General features: G+C 49.7%; 1 protein-coding gene across 1 annotated transcript in view; it reads right to left on the bottom strand.

Annotated features, from left to right (window-relative positions):
* Window positions 1–4,653: 4,653 nt before the first annotated feature.
* The window catches only part of CHST8 (carbohydrate sulfotransferase 8), a 159,869-nt gene continuing 145,778 nt past the window's right edge, over window positions 4,654–18,744 (bottom strand). Inside the window, exons 2-3 of the mRNA XM_044434218.1 lie at window positions 6,656–6,693; window positions 4,654–5,802 (exon numbers count right to left, since the gene is read on the bottom strand). Coding sequence (XP_044290153.1) covers window positions 4,654–5,802; window positions 6,656–6,693 — 1,187 coding nt within the window. The remainder of the gene's footprint in view (window positions 5,803–6,655; window positions 6,694–18,744) is intronic.

Below are 18,744 nucleotides of genomic sequence, written 5' to 3'. Positions count from 1 at the left end.
TGATGCTCAAACCAAAATGGAACCCGGGTGGACATGACAGACTGTGGCCCTTCCTTCACACTGTCCTTACTTTGATTTTCCAGCAGGTTTGTTGCTGTGGAACGAGGCTGGTCCCTTGGAAAAATGATTTCTATTTGCATTTCTGCTGCGCACGTGTATGTAGAACCCCATGTATAAAACATCCCGCTCCACAACCACAGTTCTGGCTGCTGCTCCGGCAGGGTCCCTGCGCTCTTTTATGTTCCAGGTAACACAAATTTGGGATGCAAAAATCTGCGTCGGAGCAAAAGCTTTCCCATTAAACAAATCCCCCAACCCCTTTCGGCGTGTTTCTTGGCTCCTCGAAGGGCCCAGCTCTGCAGGGTGGAAGCTGCGCTCTGTTCCCAGAACTGTGCTCTCTTCCCAGGCACTGAGCACCTGGAAGGATTTGCCTGCCACTCAAAGATTTGAAAATCACTACTCACGTACTACTCATCTCCTTGTGACTCTCCAGGGATATCTCAGCCCTTCCTGGCAAGAACAGAAAGATGGCTGGTTTCCCTGACGGGACAGGTTCATTTCCCTCCCTCCAACTCCAGAACGTCTTCCAGCCTAAAGGCCAAATCCAATTTTGGAGAAGCTCCTGAGGCCGCATTCCAGGAATGGAATAAAAGGGGGCAGAGTGGAAATTCCAGCAGATGTTTGCTTAAAGCTTTTCCTATCAGCACCTCCGCCCCAGAAGAGGCATTTCAGCCTTTCAGAGTGGGGATGAGGCAGCAGGAGGCAGGAAAGCCGGCAGTTGGAGGACAGAATCGCAGCGGCCAGGCTGAGACCTGGTGGGTATGGATTTGGCCCCTGGCTGAGGTTCAGCACTGTGGGAAGAGAGGTCCCCTTCACTTCAAGGGGTGCCAGTTGCAGTGTTCTGCTAAATACGTCAATCTCCAGATGCCGGATTAGTACCTTTGCTTGTAACTGGGGCTACATCCCATTTGGAGGAGAGACCAAAGTACGTTCGCTAAAAAAAGCAACCTTGTGCTTTTTAAAATTGTTCATATCTCGCCCAGTGTCAACCTTCCCAGTTGCGAATGCTCCAACTTCTCTTCCTGTCCAGTACAACTTGCTGATGTTTGTTTATTACAGCCAGCGTGACAGTTTTCTGGGATTCCTCCCCTACTTTAACTCCTGCCCCGCAAGAACATCTTGTGTTTTGTGTCCTTTTGCCAAAGGAGGGCAGTGCATGGAAGATGTGGCCGCACAGATCACAAAAACAAGCTGTGGAAAATCTTGCCTTTTCCTTTTGCATAATATCCCTATTTAGCACCCGCAGCATGGAGAGCTGTAATCTCAATACATTTTGGTCTGGAGCAATCTAATTGCCTTTTGGAGACTCATTTCCTGCCGCCGCCATTATCTGTTGTGTCCCTCCAGAAAGGAACAGTGGATATTAAAGCCATTAAGTGAGCAAATGCAAAGCTCCTTCTTTTCACCAAGGAAACACCGACAGAGCAAAATCGGCCTTCTTCCTGTGAGAGGCAGGTGACCTTCGCAATCTCTCAAGATGCTTCAGGCCCTGGAGGTTTAGCTTACAGTCTCGCTGCTTTTGGGAGGAAACGCACCAGCCTAGCAAGCAGGTGTCGGGCACGGAGAAACTCCCTCCCTCAAGTCTCCCCTCCCTTTGCCCCCTCCCCACACTTGCAGTTCTGAGCGATGCCTCAGCAAGCAGGCAGGATTGTTGAGTGGGTGAGTTTGTGTATAGAATCCTAGAATAGTTGAGTTGGAAGGGGCCAGGAAGGCCATCGGGTCCACCCCCTGCTGCTGCAGGACACCAAGTCGCACCCTCCCACTCAGAGGGCTGCCCAGTTTCTTCTTGAACGTCTCTGGTGTGGCAGAGCCCCCCGCCTCTCCAGGCAGCTGGTCCCACTGCCGTATTGCTCTGGCAGAGAGGAAGCTTCTCCTGATGTCCAGCCTGGCTTTGGGTTGCCGCAACTTGACTTGATTCTTCCGTGCCCTGCACTCTGGCATCAGCCAGAAGAGACCTTGACCTCCCTCTTCGAGGGACTTCTAGAGGGATCTCATGTCCCCCTCAGCCTTCTCTTCTCAAGGCCGAACATGCCCAGTTCTCTCAGCCTTTCCTCACAGGGTAGTGTTTCCAAACCCTGGGTCATTTCTGTTGCCCTCCGCTGGACCCTTTCTAATGTTCCTGCCTCTTTCTTTAATCTTGGTGCCCAGAACTGGACCCAGAACTCCAGGTGAGGTCTGACTAGTGAGGATTATAGAGGAACTACTGCTTCTCATGATTTGGAAGTCATACTTCCGTTAATGCATCCCAAAACAGCATTTGCCCTTTGGGGCCTTTTCACCTCGCAGCCGAAAGAGCAGACTGGCCCCAGTTCACCCGTGAAGATGGGTCTACCAGCCACAAAGGCCAAGGGACCCACTTTCTGGTCCGCGAAGTATCACCCCTGCCTTGGAGCCCTACTCCCTGGACGCCTCAGAGGTGGACGTGGGAGCCAAGGTCCCCACAGATGCACAGAATTTCTTCCCCCAAACAGCGAGCAAATGGAATCCACACCTTTGGGTTCATGCGTGATGAGCTCCGCACTGCATGGGGGAGCTGCACAGGCAGACGGAGGAGGAGGCATCGCGAGCTGTGATGGAGCTCTGCCTCTCAGCTTCCGCTGCCTCCGAGCAGAGCGATCTTGCTGTGACACAGGGCGACGTGCTTGCCTGACGGGTGAGACGCTTGCTAAGCAAGATGGCCTGTCCTGAAACGGCTTCCCCCTTCTGCTTTGACGGGTACGTTGAGCAACAGGGCACTCACGGAGCACGTGGACGTGACCCGGTCCTCACGGCTTTATAGGAGGAAACCAGCACCTTGAACTGCACTTGCAGGTTTCTGTGGGCCAGCCAACCGTTTGTGACCATTAAAAATAAAGACCCCTGATGAGCAGTAAGCTGCATCTAAGTTTATTTGCTACTTTAAAGGCAACGTTTGATATTCCCTGAGACTACATAGATTACATTGAAGATTTATGCTAATGCCAAGGATTAAAAGAATTTTAATAGCATGCATAAAGATGTAAATGTGCTCTGTTTCGTTTTCCTGCAGTTGAATGTGCCATAAGGGGACTGTAGATGGAAGAGAATGTATTCATATCCTGCGAATTCCAACATCTGGCTTAATTTTGCACTCCTGTGTTCATTAAATATTAGTTGCCTTCCACTGGTGCAGCCTCGAAACCTGACATTAATATGGGATGAGTCTCCCCACTGCCACCCCGGTATTCCCCGAAGGCGACCCAAAACAGTTCCATAAAGCGGCGTTTTGCTCACCATCTTTCTGCAAAATCTTGATTGTCTTTCTTGTTAAGGAGGCTGTCGTGGGGAGCGCTCAGTACTGCTCACTCGCTCTCGCGTTACTGTAAAATGCAAACATACGCCGACAACATATTGGAAAAAATGTGCTTTATTAGCAGCCCTGACAAGAGATGGATAAATATAACAAATGCAGAAATCATAGAAAAAATTAGGAGGGGATGGAGACCGTTAAGTGCACACATACACATCACTAATTGGAGCTTATGTCCAGTCTTTCTTGCGCCGGGCCTGTGAAGGACTTTTGTGGCAGGCAATTTTTAAATGCCTAGTATGTGCCATTGACCGGCATGGCAAGGGAAGATGCTTTCTCCCTTGACTCGGCAGGGCTCAGCCTAACTTGAAGGTGACGGACTGTGTTTAGGCTTCCTGGAAAATGATTTTGGGCTAACAGGAAGCGATGGATCCCTGTGAGAATGGAAATCCTCAAGAATCTTTGAAAATCCCAAGGAGGATGAGTTTCCTGAATGTGCAAGCTCATTCAGGGGAAACGGCTTTTTCCAGGGTTCCCTGTGGAATTTCCCGCAGAAGAAATGTTCTGCTGATGATGAATGGGGCAGCTATGCCCGATAGGTTTCTTTACTCCTGTGTAAGCACACATGCCCCCCATTTGGATCAGGACCACCAAGCTCTGTGAGAGGGATTCGAGCTTGAGCTTCCTATTCCACACCCGAATTCCACTCCCATGTTTAGGAAGGTTAAAAAGAGTAAAAAGAAAAGCTTTTCCACTGGAAAAATAGGAGGTTTATCCCTTTTGCTGAACTTCACCTTCTGAGACTTGTCCGTAACTGCATTTGCAGACGGGCACGACTTACTGGGGACCTCTGCTATGCAAACACGCAAACGAAGAGCTCCGTAAGGTATCTGCTGCAGGACTCCTGCGGGGAATACACAAGGATTTCAATCCTGTTCACAACCCTGAAGGTAAACACAAGCAGGAATACAGTTCCTGGGAATTGCTCACCCTTTCCCAAACTGGCGCTCACTTTTGAAAGTCCACAGATGCAGAGTTCCGCATTTGTATACGTGTGCAGATTCACAGCCCCCAATCTGCATTTTCATATGTTAGCCTACGGGAAAAAAGCACACTTTAAGTCTCGGAAAATGTGCATTAAAATGTGTTTTTTCCCATTGGGGAAGAATGTGCACTTTACAGCCCCCCCCCCCACGGAAATAAAAGATGCCCTCAGCGAGGAACCCAAGCCAGGTGAAATGGATATCAAGGAGAAACTCTGAGAACCCGAACACATGTGCAGGTCTGGGAAGAGTGTGTCTTCCTAGGGCCCAGCGCTCGCACGGTTAATACAGGTCTTCAAAAGGCTTTGAATAATTAAACATCATATAATCCATATAATAGAAATCATAGCTGCGTTGCCGTTGAGAAGGGGAAAGCTGTGTGAAATATTGCTGCATAATTTGTGTGGTTGTTCGCTCTTCGTCAGAATGTCTGTCTTTAAATCTAGGAAAAGTCAAATTTTGTGGAGCGTTTATTAAATGCAGGAAGAAGTTGGCATCTTCCTCCATGCTTTCGAATTTACCTATAAAGTCGTAGTCGATCAAGCACGGGCTGCAGAGCCTGTTGACGTGGTCCCAGTGGATGTCCATGCCCATGGGCCGGTGAACGTCCAAAAGGTACTGGATGAACTCGTGGAAAGTCACCCCTGCGCCTGTTCTCAGTGCCTCCTTCGTGGCATTGAGGCGGTACTTTGAAATGATTGGCCTGCCAAAAACAGGGTGGTAATACGTGTTTGGATGCTCGAATTTGTCCCGAAACGCCGAGACCAATTTTTCAAAAGGTTCACGGACAAAGAGCATCTTTGTGTAGGTGCTGAGCCGGCGGTTTATCCCTTTGCGGTCAAAGCCATCCAGCCTCTTCAGGTAATTCCCATAATGCACGGTGTTGTGCTGGAGGACCTTGGTGGAGGGCGCCAGCCCACCGAGGACCATCAGCACCCTCTTCCAGTTGGAGCACCCGGCCTTGGGGACCTCGCAGTATAAAATTCTGTACTTATCTTCGACAAATATCCTGGAGACGTGATATGGCGTGATGATTCTTTTGCTGTTGCTCCTGTACTTCACACAGGTCTCCCGCATGATCCGCTTCCGCTCGCGCTGGGTCTCATAGAGGCCCCTCCATTTGACGTCGCGTCTCTCCTCTGATTCCACAGCAGATCCCTTGAGAAAGGAGTCGCTTGCCGCAGCTGGGATCACACTCTTTTTGATGACGAATCGCCTCCGTCGCTTGTGAGTTCTGGCAGGATGAACCTCGGTGCCCTGTCCTTGGTGGTCTTTAATCATGGCCAAGAAGTTTTTCTTCATGCCGGTGCCCTGATGCCTCGTAGGCCCGTTCTGCACCAAGAGTAAGGAACCCCCGTGGTCTGCAAGGCGGAACTCATCGCCGGCGTTTCCCTGCGTTTTCCCATCCTGATCGTTACTGGACGAGCAGTCCTGATGGGAGAAAAGGACCGAGAAGTTACAAAATGAGAATGCATTCGGCAGCCCGGACAGCTTGCAGTCTCATGGTGTGAGCGATTTGTACTGTTTTAGTCCAGCCTAACTATGGAATCGAACGCCTCGTCCTCACCTGCTGCTCCTGGCCTTGGCCAGGCCTATCGCTGGGAATCAGTCCCTGAAAGCTGCTTTGGAGCAGAACTTGCCCCTTGGCCTGAGAGGGCCAGATGCACCCTGCGCAGGCGTCCGGTGCACCCAGCACGATCCTTCAGGGCAGTTCTGTGCAAGCAGGCCTGGATGAAAAGGAAACCCGCTGCAAGATTTTATTAATTGCTGGGGCCCCAGAACAACCAGTCCAAAGAGATCTGATCATATCTACCCCTTGCCCGCAATGCTTGCTTTGCAAGTTCCAGGGACAGCCCGACTCATGGCCAGCAAGCACATCTTTCCAATGGCTTGAGCTCGGAAAAGCAAAACATGGCTCTCCGCTGGTGTGAACAAGAAAGAGCCACTAGATGGAGCACTTTTGCCAAGCTTTCTTTCATACCAGCTTGGCTTGGAAAGGGGACTTCTGTCTTTGTCAAACTCGATGCCAACTGTGGATAGGCAAAATTTTTCTCTGGCAAACTGCATCAGATTTATCTGACCTAATAAACTACCAAAAAGCTACATTTCAACAGCTTAACAAATTCAGAGAATTTAGTAAGGAAACGTATGTTCTGAAGAGTAGTCCTGCATCTTTCCTTCGCCAGTCTCTCTTTCACTAATCGCTGGCGCTTTCCCCCCTGCCATTCCGCAGCTTCCCTTTCCCCTTCCAATAATGCACATGGGAGTCACAAAGACAACTTACTTTTCTGGTTTGATGAGATTCCATGTTATATCTCATTCCTAAACAGAGAAAGAAAAGCATTATTACCAATGGGATCAGGAACAAAATGTTGCAACGTGTTCTGTCTCCGAGCGGAAGTGCTACTGCTCAGGGTCCCAGCCAGTATTCCCTCCAAAGAGAGGCATTTCTTTCTTTCCCACCCAAGTTTTATGCTTCTTTTTTCAACCGGCATCCAGCACTCAATTTTTAATGAGTATGCTCAGTCCTCTTTGAGCGATTGTGGGGGGAAGAGGCGGCCCCTTCATTTTTGAAAAGATGTTTTTGTCTTCCTCCAAATGTTGGAATTCCCGTGAGTGCACTAATAGCTCCCTCCTCCCGCTCAGCATTCTCCTTTTGGCTTCTGTCTTGCTGGGAAGTAATCACAAATGAATTTGCAATGCGAAAAAGACTCTTTTTCATCCACGGAGGCCAGCAGGTTTATAGCAGATAAGTCAAGAAGGAAAAAGAAGCAGGAGCAATAATACACGTTTATTGCTTTGGAGAACAATGCGAGGCTTCTTTTGCCTGCGTTGCTCAAGTGAATTCATTCTTTGCAAATATTTAAGCAGGAAGCGAAGGTCTGCATCACAAGCCGATCAACAGAAACTCACTCACAAATGCTCTTTGGTCTTCCTTTCCCTCGTCCCTTCATCTCCATCTCTCCTTCCCCCCCTCGCCTGCAATTCCCTTTGCTACTCTTTCTCTTTTGCAGTTTTGCAAGAAATGCTTTCTTTGGAGAAGAAATCATTTCCTGCAAACCAGGAGGTCCTGATGGGTCCTATGCATCTGAACCCCCCGAGACTGACCCCCACCCCCCACTGCGGGGCTTTGCGTCCCCATCCATGGCCTCTCGGTCCGTTTGTTTAAGAAGACTAGAGAAACAACTGCAGTGGTTGCGCTGAGATGCTTCTCCCTCGGACACAGGGTGAGGGGGGGCTCGTCCACGCTCTTGGCCGGAGCAAGAATAGGCTATGCATGATGAACGTGCAAAGGGCTCCTTTGTCAACTGGAGGGGCGAGGAATGGATGGGCAAGTGCATGTAGCTTGGAAGGATGGGGGGGGGGGCCCTCTGGCAGACAGCCAAATCTACAGCTCCAGAAAGCAGGAAGCCCTTTACAGCTGGAATCCCAGTCCTCCGCGGGCCTCCTCCCCCTGTGTGACCCTGCGGCTGACGTCGCAGCATCGCGCCCCTGAGAGAGGCCTTTCAAGAACGGGCCTTTTCTGTGTTGGCCCCTGCCTGTCCTGGGCGGGGTCCCCAAGGGAGCCTGCCGGGCAGCAACACTGCCTCTTTGCAGCACCAGAGAACCGGAGCTACAGCTGGATGCTGGCAGTCTGCTTGGGCTCATTCTGGGCTTGGCCAGGGTGGGGGGAGGGAAAGCAATTTTGAGTGTCGTGGTCGGAAACTTTCCATGCAACATTTACACAATTTTTGATGGAGTTTGTTTTTATCCATATTGCAATACAGCGCTTGGTTTTCCCTATGAATCGAGCCATTCTGCATGTGCTGTATGAGTTCACAGAATCCTGGAATCGTAGAGTGGGAAGGGGCCAGGAAGGCCATCGGCACCAACCCCCTGCTGGTGCAGGACACCAAGCCACACCCTCCCACTCAGAGGGCTGCCCAGTTTCTTCTTGAATGTCTCCAGTGTGGGAGAGCCCCCCCTCTCCAGGCAGCCGGTCCCACTGTTGTGTTGCTCTGGCAGAGAGGAAGCTTTTCCTGATGTCCAGCCTGAATCTGGGCTGATGCAGCTTGAACTGATTCTGTGTCCTGCACTCTGGCTTCAGCCAGAAGAGATCTTGGACCTTGGGTTGTTCTGAACTGACTTTTGCAGTGGGGATCAAAAATATTGTTGCATAAACAACCACAATGCAACCATGCCCGTGTTCTGGGAATTCAGACATGCCCCTTTCCCTTTGGCCCACCCAGGGAGGCCTCCTCACTGCCTTGATGGAGATTGCCTATGTGGGCATGTGGAAGCTCCACTCGAATGCCTACAGCACTGGCAGAATCCACCTGTCCATATATATGTCCCTTCCCAGCCTCTTGCCATGGAAGCGGTCTGCGGAAAATGCTCTTCCAGCCAGCTGGAGAAATAACGTTCCTCCACGCACAAAAGTGCTTCTGGACCATCTTCCAAGCCCATCCATAATGTTCCTCCATGTACAAAACTCAGATGATATACTACAAGCCGGTCATCCGTCAGCAATGGCACACAAGACCAAGCTTCTCCTCCCCTTCCCCTCCGGTAGCTGGCTGGTTGATCATGACAAGACATGCAGGCCACCACCCGAACCATCAGCCTCGCTTTTGAAGGTGCCCCTCGACCCATGCCATGGATGAAGTGCCGTCTGGGCTGCGCGATGCGCCTGCCTTCAATGCTGACGACGGGACCTCATCCTCCACGCTGCCAGACGACGGGGGGCTAGCACAGGGCACGGAGACCTCCCCTCCCATACCTTGTGGACATGACCCAGCACCCACCCCCTAGCAGTAAGCCAGCTCCAGTCCCCCGGGGGGTGGCCATAGGCTTCGTGTTAGGGTGCAGCCCAAATCAGACAACTTCTTGATGGAGTTGTCCAACATCACTGCAGGCCTTCTTGGCTGTTTATTTTCCCAGATAAAAATCCGTCAATGCATTTGGCAGAATTTTTCGAAATGACCTAGGAAGGCTAATTAAAACCTGTTCAAAATTAGAATGAAAAACTAACTAGTGAAAAGCTGGGAAGAATAAAAACACAGTGAAACGTTGCATGTCCTACTATTTGTGGAAAGCTTTGTGAAAAGCTGAGATGGACCTCACACAGGGGACGACCCACGCCATCCCGGTGTCCCGGTTTAAACTGGAGGTGCAGAGAAAGTGGGAAGAACGTTGGTGCAATTTGGAGGCAGCAGGTGCCCTGTGGTGCGAGTCAGATCCTTGGTGGCACGTTAGGCACTATCCTGTCTCCTTGCTTCCAGGTCCACCGACTGGGGGAAGATAAAATATTCTGAGGCTTCTCCGTGGGTCAGAGAAGCCCACAGAGGAACTCGCCCGGAACTTCTCCCCTGGGACCATCCAGACTGAAGGATCTGGCTTCTCCAGAGACCTTTGGACCAGTGGCATCCCTCCAGTGCCTTTCTCATCTCCTTCACACGCTAAGATCTTGAGACTGCGGCATCAGACAAAGGCTATCTAGAAGTAGGCAGAGAACACTCATCAAATGCATGAACCCACCAACAGTCACAAGGCTTTGGAAGCTGCGCATGGTGCTGAGACAGCCATGCGCCCCACCAGCCAAGCTCCATCCAGTCCTGAACGGTCCCTGCCTGCCACCCTGCGCTGTGATGCTTCCTCAGACGTTGCTTCCTCCTTTTAGCAAGCTCAGCTTGTTGTTGTTGTTGTTGTTAGTCGCCAAGTCATGTCTGACCCATCGCGACCCCATGGATAACACTCCTCCAGGCCTTCCTGTCCTCCACCATCTCCCGGAGTCCACCTAAGCTCACGCCGATTGCTTCAGTGACCCCATCCAGCCGCCTCATTCTCTGCTGTCCCCTTCTTCTCTTGCCTTCAATTGTCCCCAGCATTAGGCTCTTCTCCAGGGAGTCCTTCCTTCTCATTAGGTGGCCAAAGTATTTGAGTTCCATCTTCAGGATCTGGCCTTCTAAAGAGCAGTCAGGGCTGATCTCCTCTAGGACTGAGTGGTTTGATCGCCTTGCAGTCCAAGGGACTCACAGGAGTCTCCGCCAGCACCACAATTCAAAGGCCTCAGTTCCTCAGCGCTCAGCCTTCCTTATGGTCCAGCTTTCACAGCCATACATTGCAACTGGGAAAACCATCGCCTTGACTATACACACTTTTGTCGACAGGGTGAATTTCTCTGCTTTTTAGTATGCTGTCTAGATTTGCCATAGCTTTCCTCCCCAGGAGCAAGCGTCTTTTAATTTCTTGACTGCAGTCCCCGTCTATGATGATCTTGGAGCCCAGGAAAATAAAATCTGTCACTACCTCCATTTCTTCCCCATCTATTTGCCAGGAAGTGAGAGGACCAGATGCCATGATCTTAGTTTTCTTAATGTTGCATTTCAAGCCAACTTTTGCACTCTCCTCCTTCACCCGCATCAAGAGGTTCTTTAGTTCCTCTTCACTTTCTGCCATTAGAGTGGTATCATCTGCTTATCCGAGGTTGTTGATACTTCTCCCAGCAATCTTAATTCCAACTGGTGATTCATCTAGGCCCGCCTTTCTCATGATGTGCCCTGCTTATAAGTTAAATAGGCAGGGCGACAGTATACAGCCTTGCCAAACTCCTTTCTCAGTTTTGAACCAATCAGTGGTTCCGTGCTCAGTTCTCACTGTTGCTTCTTGACCCGCTACTCCAGATCAGTTCATCTGGGCACTCTGAGCCAAGCTAGACAGGTTGGAGGAAGCTAAAACACGGTTTCTCTGGGACCACCATGGAGGAATCAGGAGATGCTGGATGGTCCATTGTGTGTCCATCTGGGATGACCTCTCTTGGAACTTCTGTTCTTAGTCTAAGGAAATGTCCCTGCCAGCCCTCTGAACGTTGGACTTGTCCCCATTTGGACCTGAACTTCAGAAAGGTTTGATCAAGAACCAACCCCTGCTTGCTTGTCTTTGTTTTCAGCCTGTCTGTAATGTCTTTTGCCAAATGAGCCCTCCACTCTACCAAAAAGGGAAGCCTCAACAGTCCCAGCTCAATCGTTGGCATGTTTCCCAATTTTGTTAAGAGCAAAGAAATTAATGGGGTGAAGAGAGGAAAGGTAATAGATCTGGAAGGGCTGCTCACAGGCTGTGTTGGGGGTGCGTGAGGAATCTTTTCTGGTCTTTAGCATCATTTCATGTGGCCACTGACATTTCCACGGGAAGGTGCTTTCCCGGCGAGACTTTCCATGAATGCTAAAATACTCGGCTCTTTTGAAGACGTTCTGGCAAGGCAACTCGCAGGGCCAGTTTTGAGCAAGGCGTTAAACTTGCGAGCTTGCACTGTGGCACACGATAGGGCCCACACCCATAGCTGAGCGGACTTGCGCCTCACCTGGCTTGCCCCCTCCACACAACTAGGAGGACTGACCCACACAGCAAGAAGAGAAGGTCGAATCACAGGATTCCCAGCGGGATGGGAGAACCTGCCACTTTGGCTTCCCAGCTTTCCACTTTTAAATCTGGCTCATCTCAAACGCTGGCAACTTGTCCAGTTCTACTTTGGGTCTATCCCAACTTTCGAGATTTATTAAAGTGTGCATGAAAATGAAGAAGCAATGGAGAACACAGGTTTGCAAACCGCTTCGCCAATATAGTACACATCCAAAAATTGTTTCCTCCAGCACGCACTTGTTAGATCAACTGGAGAATGCAATGGTGAAATTTGGAAAGGCACAAGGGTCAAAAGGTAAGTGACTGATTTGTGCAGTGGTGTGAAATGGCAAAGCGAGGAAAGCTCCCATGAAGTGTGAACTGAGCTCATTTCTCCCCCCCGCCCGCAGACCCCAAAGACAGTTTCAACAATGACTCGCAACTTTGCAACATAAACAACCTAATTTAGGGGAGATTATGTGCACTATTCACATTATCGGGAAGAGGCAAGGCCTAATGGAAACTCTCACGCTCCGCCAGCTGAGCACCACCAGTCTTAGCTAAACCATGGCTGTGGGAGTGTAAGGAAAATCGGGGAGGCCCTGGAGTCTCTTGCCCTGAAAAATGAGACTTCCCATACACTTTGCATTGAAATAAACCAGAATGTGAGAGTCCTTGATGCTTTTCCAGCTTAAGCTGGAAAAAATTAAGAGGAACAGTTCATTTCATTAGCACAGAAATTCACTTCAGTGCAGGGCACATGCCCTTGTAACTTTTTTTGGTGAGCATTCTGGAAACTTTAAGATTACAGGTACAGTGGTACCTCGGCTCATGAACGTCTCAGTTCACGACCAAATTGGGTTGCGAACAGAAATTTCAGCAAGATTTTGCCGCAGGTCGTGAACTCCGCATCGGGTGACAATCGTGAATGTGCCTGCCTTCCCTGCATGGGCGCGATCGTGGTTGTGCTGGGGGGGGGGGCAGGGGAGATGGCTGCGGTCATGTTGGGGGGAGATGGCCGCGATTGCACCTGCCTCCCCTCCAGCGCGCATGCGATTGCGCCCGTCTCCCCCCACCCCCCTGCATGATTGCTGGGAGGGGGGATGGCTGCGATCTTTGTTGTTCTTTGTCACTTTGCTTCAAATTTTTGTGATTAAAAAAAAAAAGTCACTGAACAGATTAACCTTATTTGCATTGAACCAAGTCAAATAGGGAAATTTGACTTGGCTCACGACCAATTTGGGTCACGACCAGAGTCCTGGAATGGATTAAGTCCGTGAGCTGAGGTGCCACTGTACTGGTACAAGAGGAGTGAGCTATCGCGAGGTTCCCAGCGTGATGTGGGATGGGACCGTTTCAGTGGAGAACTGCATCTCCTTTGCTCTGCAAGCACCCCAATTTGCTGACCCCCTTTGCTGCAGCTGGGCTCAAGCCCAGTTCTTTTCTAGCCCAGCGGGCCCTGCCAGAGTCAAAGGACGAGACGGCCGCTTCATGCCACATACAGAAGCTGGTAGCCAAATGCTTTCCGGGCCTCCCTCCGGCATTCACTTGACCTCCATGGGCTTCCTCACTCTTAAATACCCCCAGCCCAACCACTACGCATCCAAGTCCGGCTGACTCTGCATTGCTGCCTGTTCCCTCATCCACTGTGTGTGGTCCCAAGTTGGGTGGACTCACCAACGTGACTCATCCAGAGAAGGAAAACCGCCAGCCCCCCATAGCCACTGTTTCCTATGGGAATGCTTAAACTGGAGGAGATTGTGGCCTCATAAAGGATGCAAGACAGAGACGGAAAATTCAAAATACCTTTTGTGTGCAACCCTCTAATTAACTCCCCCCCTCTCCCCGGAAGGCTTCTTGCATTATTGTAAGGGGGGCACTGCAGCGTTTGTTTACTTTATGTTTCTGATCGCCCTTTCAGACCTCCTAATTAGAGAGTGACATTTCCAGGACTTAATTGATATTCACTAAGAATTCCACAATCAGAGCTGAAAAGCCCAGCCAGGCTCATGCGCTCCCCGGTCCTCGCAGGGCCCAGCGCTGGGAATGGCGCTCATTGCATCATTCGCGTTCAGAACCCGTCAGCCGTTCCTAGTGCTTTCCACTTACCCCCTTCCAGTTAGTCTCCACCTCACATTTAATCTTTGGGGAAAGATACCCTGGGAGAAAGCATCACTGCATCCAGCGGACAAAACTTTGCTCAAGTTTCTAGTGTCCAGTGAAAGCAGGATTCCTTTGGCAGCTTTTCTGCAACCCATGGCGGGAAGGACAGCAAATAGTCCCAGGTAGTAAGCGTGTCTGTAAGTTACAAGACACGGCTGGACGTGTAACTAATGCCACTTTTGATTCCACACCTCTCCCAACTTGGCCCAAAACAGGTTCAGTTACTGGCTCCGGTTTTGATTCTTTCTTTCCTGGCCGCTGCTTGGGGATCCCCCACCTGCTTTCCTTTCGCAAGATACAGAAAAAGTGCAAAACAAATGCCTGGATTCAGCCTGGAGAAACGTCCCATCAAAACCAGAATCCAGGCCAGAATCTTGGGTCAGAGGACACTGGGCAGGAACTGCCCTGACTCACCAGGAACTGGGGAGCCAAGCTCAGGGGATCTGGTGCACCCCCATAATCAATTCCTTAAACATCCCTGCATAAGAAATCGTATAATCTAATTCAGTTAGGGATGGATGGACGGATGGATTGGGCAATTTGGCTGCTCTCATTTCTCCATTTGTCCAGCTTTAAATTCTGCTCATCGCAAACTTATGGATATATTCAATATTAAGTTCTGGCTGCCCCAAAGCTATTCTCACAAATATATACATTTCTTTTTGCTTGCAGATGCTTACTTCAAGACCCAACGGAGTACAGATGCTGAGGATAATCGAGTTTCAGTGTGTCTGTTGGTTCAACAGTGTGGAGTTAGGTAGCGAATGCCGGGGGGGGGGGGGATTTCCCCCACAGCCCTAAATCGGAGCAGCAGCCACCCTTGAAGGCAGAGGTTTTCCATATCAGTGGCTACCTGATTTTCAAAAGCAGAGCTGCGTGGTAAGACTGCCTTGCTTCAGCCTCAGGGCCCCTGGGGCCAAAAGGCATGTTGCCAGGCAGAGCTCCATCAGCAAGGTGGCAACTCCCCAGTCTGCTCTGGAAGGCGTCGCTGCTGCCTCCACGTCGGCGGCTGGACGCTGCAAATGTCAGCTCGGCTTTCGGTCGGCAAGCGGCGAGCAGGTACCGGCCCGGAAGGGACACCCTTCACTTCACCTCCACTTGCAAAGGGGGGCCGCAAGCTGTGGGTTGCGGGCGGGGGCAGTTCTGCTCTGGATGGCAGCAGGCATGGATGGCAGCAGGCAAAGATCAGCGTTGGGAGAAAGTGGTGGATCAAGTGAGGCAGAATGGAAGCCCAGTCCTTCCTCCAGTGGGAAAGGCACCCTCCTTCTTCACCAAGGAAAGTAACAGGGGAACAGAGAGCGCTTCTGCTCTGAGCTGTGATGGATGCTTCCATTAGCCTTCTTAGGCCGCCTAATCATGGGCATATTTTATATGTCGGCACACATTCGCTTGCGAATAAGTCTCGCGGAAATGTCCAGACTTATTCATTGTTTGAACAGCTTCTGTAGAACAAGAATCTCGCAGGAGTGATGGGCAGACCTAATGGCAATGCTGGGGCCAGAGCGAGCCCCTCTTGCAGAAATACCATGAGACCAACACTGGGTGGTACTTGACGGAAGCTCTTCAGTTTCACCTGCCCAGCTCACCTGGTGAGCAAAGGAAACCAGAAACATGTATCCCTGGTTGTTTTGTTGTTAGTCACAAAGTCGTGTCTGACCCATCGCGACCCCATGGACAACATTACTCCAGGACTTCCGGTCCCCCACCATCTCCCGGAGTCCACCAAGGCTCATGCCGATTGCTTCAGTGACTCCATCCAGCCACCTCATTCTCTGCCATCCCCTTCTTCTTTTGCTGTCAATCACTCTCAGCATCTCCTTCATGGATCACTGCGTTGTCATGGCAAAGGGGCTTGCGTAGCTCAATGAAGCTGTGAGCTCTGCCGTGCAGGGCCACCCAAGACGGACAGGCCATAGCAGAGAGCTCTGACAAAATGTGAGCCACTGGAGAAAGAAATGGCAACCCACTCCAGCATCTTTGCCATGAAAACCCCATGTACAGTACCAAAGGGCAAAAAGATGTGACACCGGAAGATGAGCCCCTCAGGTTGGAAGGTGCCCAGTGTGTTACTGGGGAAGAGCAGGGGGCTAGTACTAGTAGCGCCAGAAAGAATGAAGCGACTGGGTCAAAGCCGAAAGGACACTCAGTTGCAGATGTATCTGGTGGTGAAAGGAGAGTCCGATGCTGCAAAGATCTATGCTCCATAGGAACCTGGAATGTAAGATCCATGACTCAAGGCAAGCCGGATGTGGGCAAATAAGAGATGACAAGACCATCAACATCTTAGGAATCAGTGAACTACAATGGACAGGAATGGGTGAATTCAATTCAGATGACCATCAGGTATACTACTGCAGGTAAGAATACCTCAGAAGAAATGGAGTAGCCTTCATAGTCAATAAAAGAGTAGGAAAAGCAGTACTGGGATACAATCTCCAAAATGACAGAATGATCTCAGTTCGAATCCAAGGCAAACCATTCAACATCACTGTAGTCCAAGTCTTTGCCCCAACCACTGGTGCTGAAGAGGCTGAAGTTGACCGGTTCTATGAAGGCCTACAACACCTTCTAGAATTAACACCAAAAAATGATGTCCTTATCATCATGGGGGATTGGAATGCTAAAGTAGGAAGCCAAAAGATAACCGAATAACAGGCAAGTTTGGCCTTGGAGTACAAAATGAAGCAGGGCACAGGCTGGTAGAATTTTGTCAGGAGAATACAATGGTCATAGCAAGTGCTCTTTTCCAACAACCCAAGAGATGACTCTACACATGGACAGCACCAGACGGTCAACACAGAAATCAGACTGACTATGTGCTCTGCAGCCAAAGATGGAGAAGCTCCATACAGTCAGTAAAAACTAGACCAGGAGCTGACTGTGGCTCAGAACATGAGCTTCTCGTTGCAAAATTTAGGCTTAAATTGAAGGAAGTAGGGAAAAGCGCCAGGCCACTCAGGTATGACCTAAATCATATCCCTGATGAATATACAGTAGAGGTGACAAATAGATTTAAGGAATTAGATCTGATAGACAGAGTGCCTGAAGAACTTTGGACAGAGGTTCGCAACATTGTACAAGAGGTAGCATCTTAAAACCATCCCAAAGAAAAAGACATGCAAGAAAGCAAAATGGCTGACTGAGGAAGCTTTACAAATAGCTAAGGAAAGAAGGGAAGCGAAAGGCAAGGGAGAAAGAGAAAGATACACCCAACTGAATGCAGAATTCCAGAGAATAGCTAGAAGAGATAAGAATGCCTTCTTAAATTAACAGTGCAAAGCAATAGAAGAAAACAATAGAATAGGGACGACCAGAGATCTCTTCAAGAAAATTGGAGATATGAAGGGAACATTTCATGCAAAGATGGGCATGAAAAAGGACCAAAATGGCAGGGACCTAACGGAGGCAGAAGAGATTAAGAAGAGGTGGCAAGATTACACAGAGGAACTATACAAGAAAGAGCTTAACATCCCTGATAACCATGATGGGGTGGTCACTGACCTCAAGCCAGACATCCTGGAATGTGAAGTCAAATGGGCCTTAGGAAGTCTGAGCAACAACAAAGCTAGTGGAGGCGACAGTATTCCAGCTGAGCTATTCAAAATCTTAAAAGATGATGCAGTACAAGTGCTACACTCAATATGCCAGCAAATTTGGAAAACTCAACAGTGGCCACAGGATTGGAAAAAGTCAGCTTACATTCCCATCCCAAAGAAGGGCAGTGCCAATGAACGTTCAAACTACTGCACCATTGCACTCATTTCACATGCTAGCAAAGTTATGCCCAAAATCCTACAAGCGAGGCTCCAGCAGTATGTGGACCGAGAACTACCAGAAGTACAGGTAGGATTTCGAAGAGGGAGAGGAACTAGAGATCAAATTGCCAACATCTGCTGGATCATGGAGAAGGCTAGGGAGTTCCAGAAACACATCTACTTCTGCTTCATTGACTATGCTAAAGCCTTTGACTGTGTGGATCACAACAAATTGTGGCAAGTTCTTAAAGAGATGGGAGTACCAGACCATCTTATTTGTCTCTTGAGAAACCTATATGCGGGTCAAGAAACAACAGTGAGAACTGGGCACGGAACCACTGATTGGTTCAAAATTGAGAAAGGAGTTCGGCAAGGCTGTATACTGTCGCCCTGCCTATTTAACTTATATGCAGGGCACATCATGAGAAAGCCAGGGCTAGATGAATCACCAGTTGGAATTAAGATTGCTGGGAGAAATATCAATAACCTCAGATATGCAGATGATACCACTCTCATGGCAGAAAGTGAAGAGGAACTAAAGAGCCTCTTGTGGGTGGAGGAGGAGAGTGCAAAAGTTGGCTTGAAACTCAACATTAAGAAAACTAAGATCATGGCATCCAGTCCTCTCACTTCCTGGCAAACAGATGGGGAAGAAATGGAGGTAGTGACAGATTTTATTTTCCTGGGCTCCAAGATCATCATAGACGGGGACTGCAGTCAAGAAATTAAAAGACGCTTGCTCCTGGGGAGGAAAGCTATGGTAAATCTAGACAGCATACTAAAAAGCAGAGGCATCACCCTGCCAACAAAAGTGCGTATAGTCAAGGCTCTGGTTTTCCCAGTTGCAATGTATGGCTGTGAAAGCTGGACCATAAGGAAGGCTGAGCGCCAAAGGACTGAGGCCTTTGAATTGTGGTGCTGGCGGAGACTCCTGCGAGTCCCTTGGACCGCAAGGCGATCAAACCAGTCAGTCCTAGAGGAGATCAACCCTGACTGCTCTTTAGATGGTCAGATCCTGAAGATGAAACTCAAATACTTTGGCCACCTAATGAGAAGGAAGGACTCCCTGGAGAAGAGC

The sequence above is a fragment of the Varanus komodoensis genome, unplaced genomic scaffold (assembly GCF_004798865.1).
Source record: "Varanus komodoensis strain SLA01 unplaced genomic scaffold, ASM479886v1 scaffold27, whole genome shotgun sequence".
Classification (NCBI taxonomy): domain Eukaryota; kingdom Metazoa; phylum Chordata; class Lepidosauria; order Squamata; family Varanidae; genus Varanus; species Varanus komodoensis.
The sequence above is the reverse complement of the archived record's forward strand: the minus strand, read 5'-3'. Positions and strand labels throughout refer to the sequence as shown.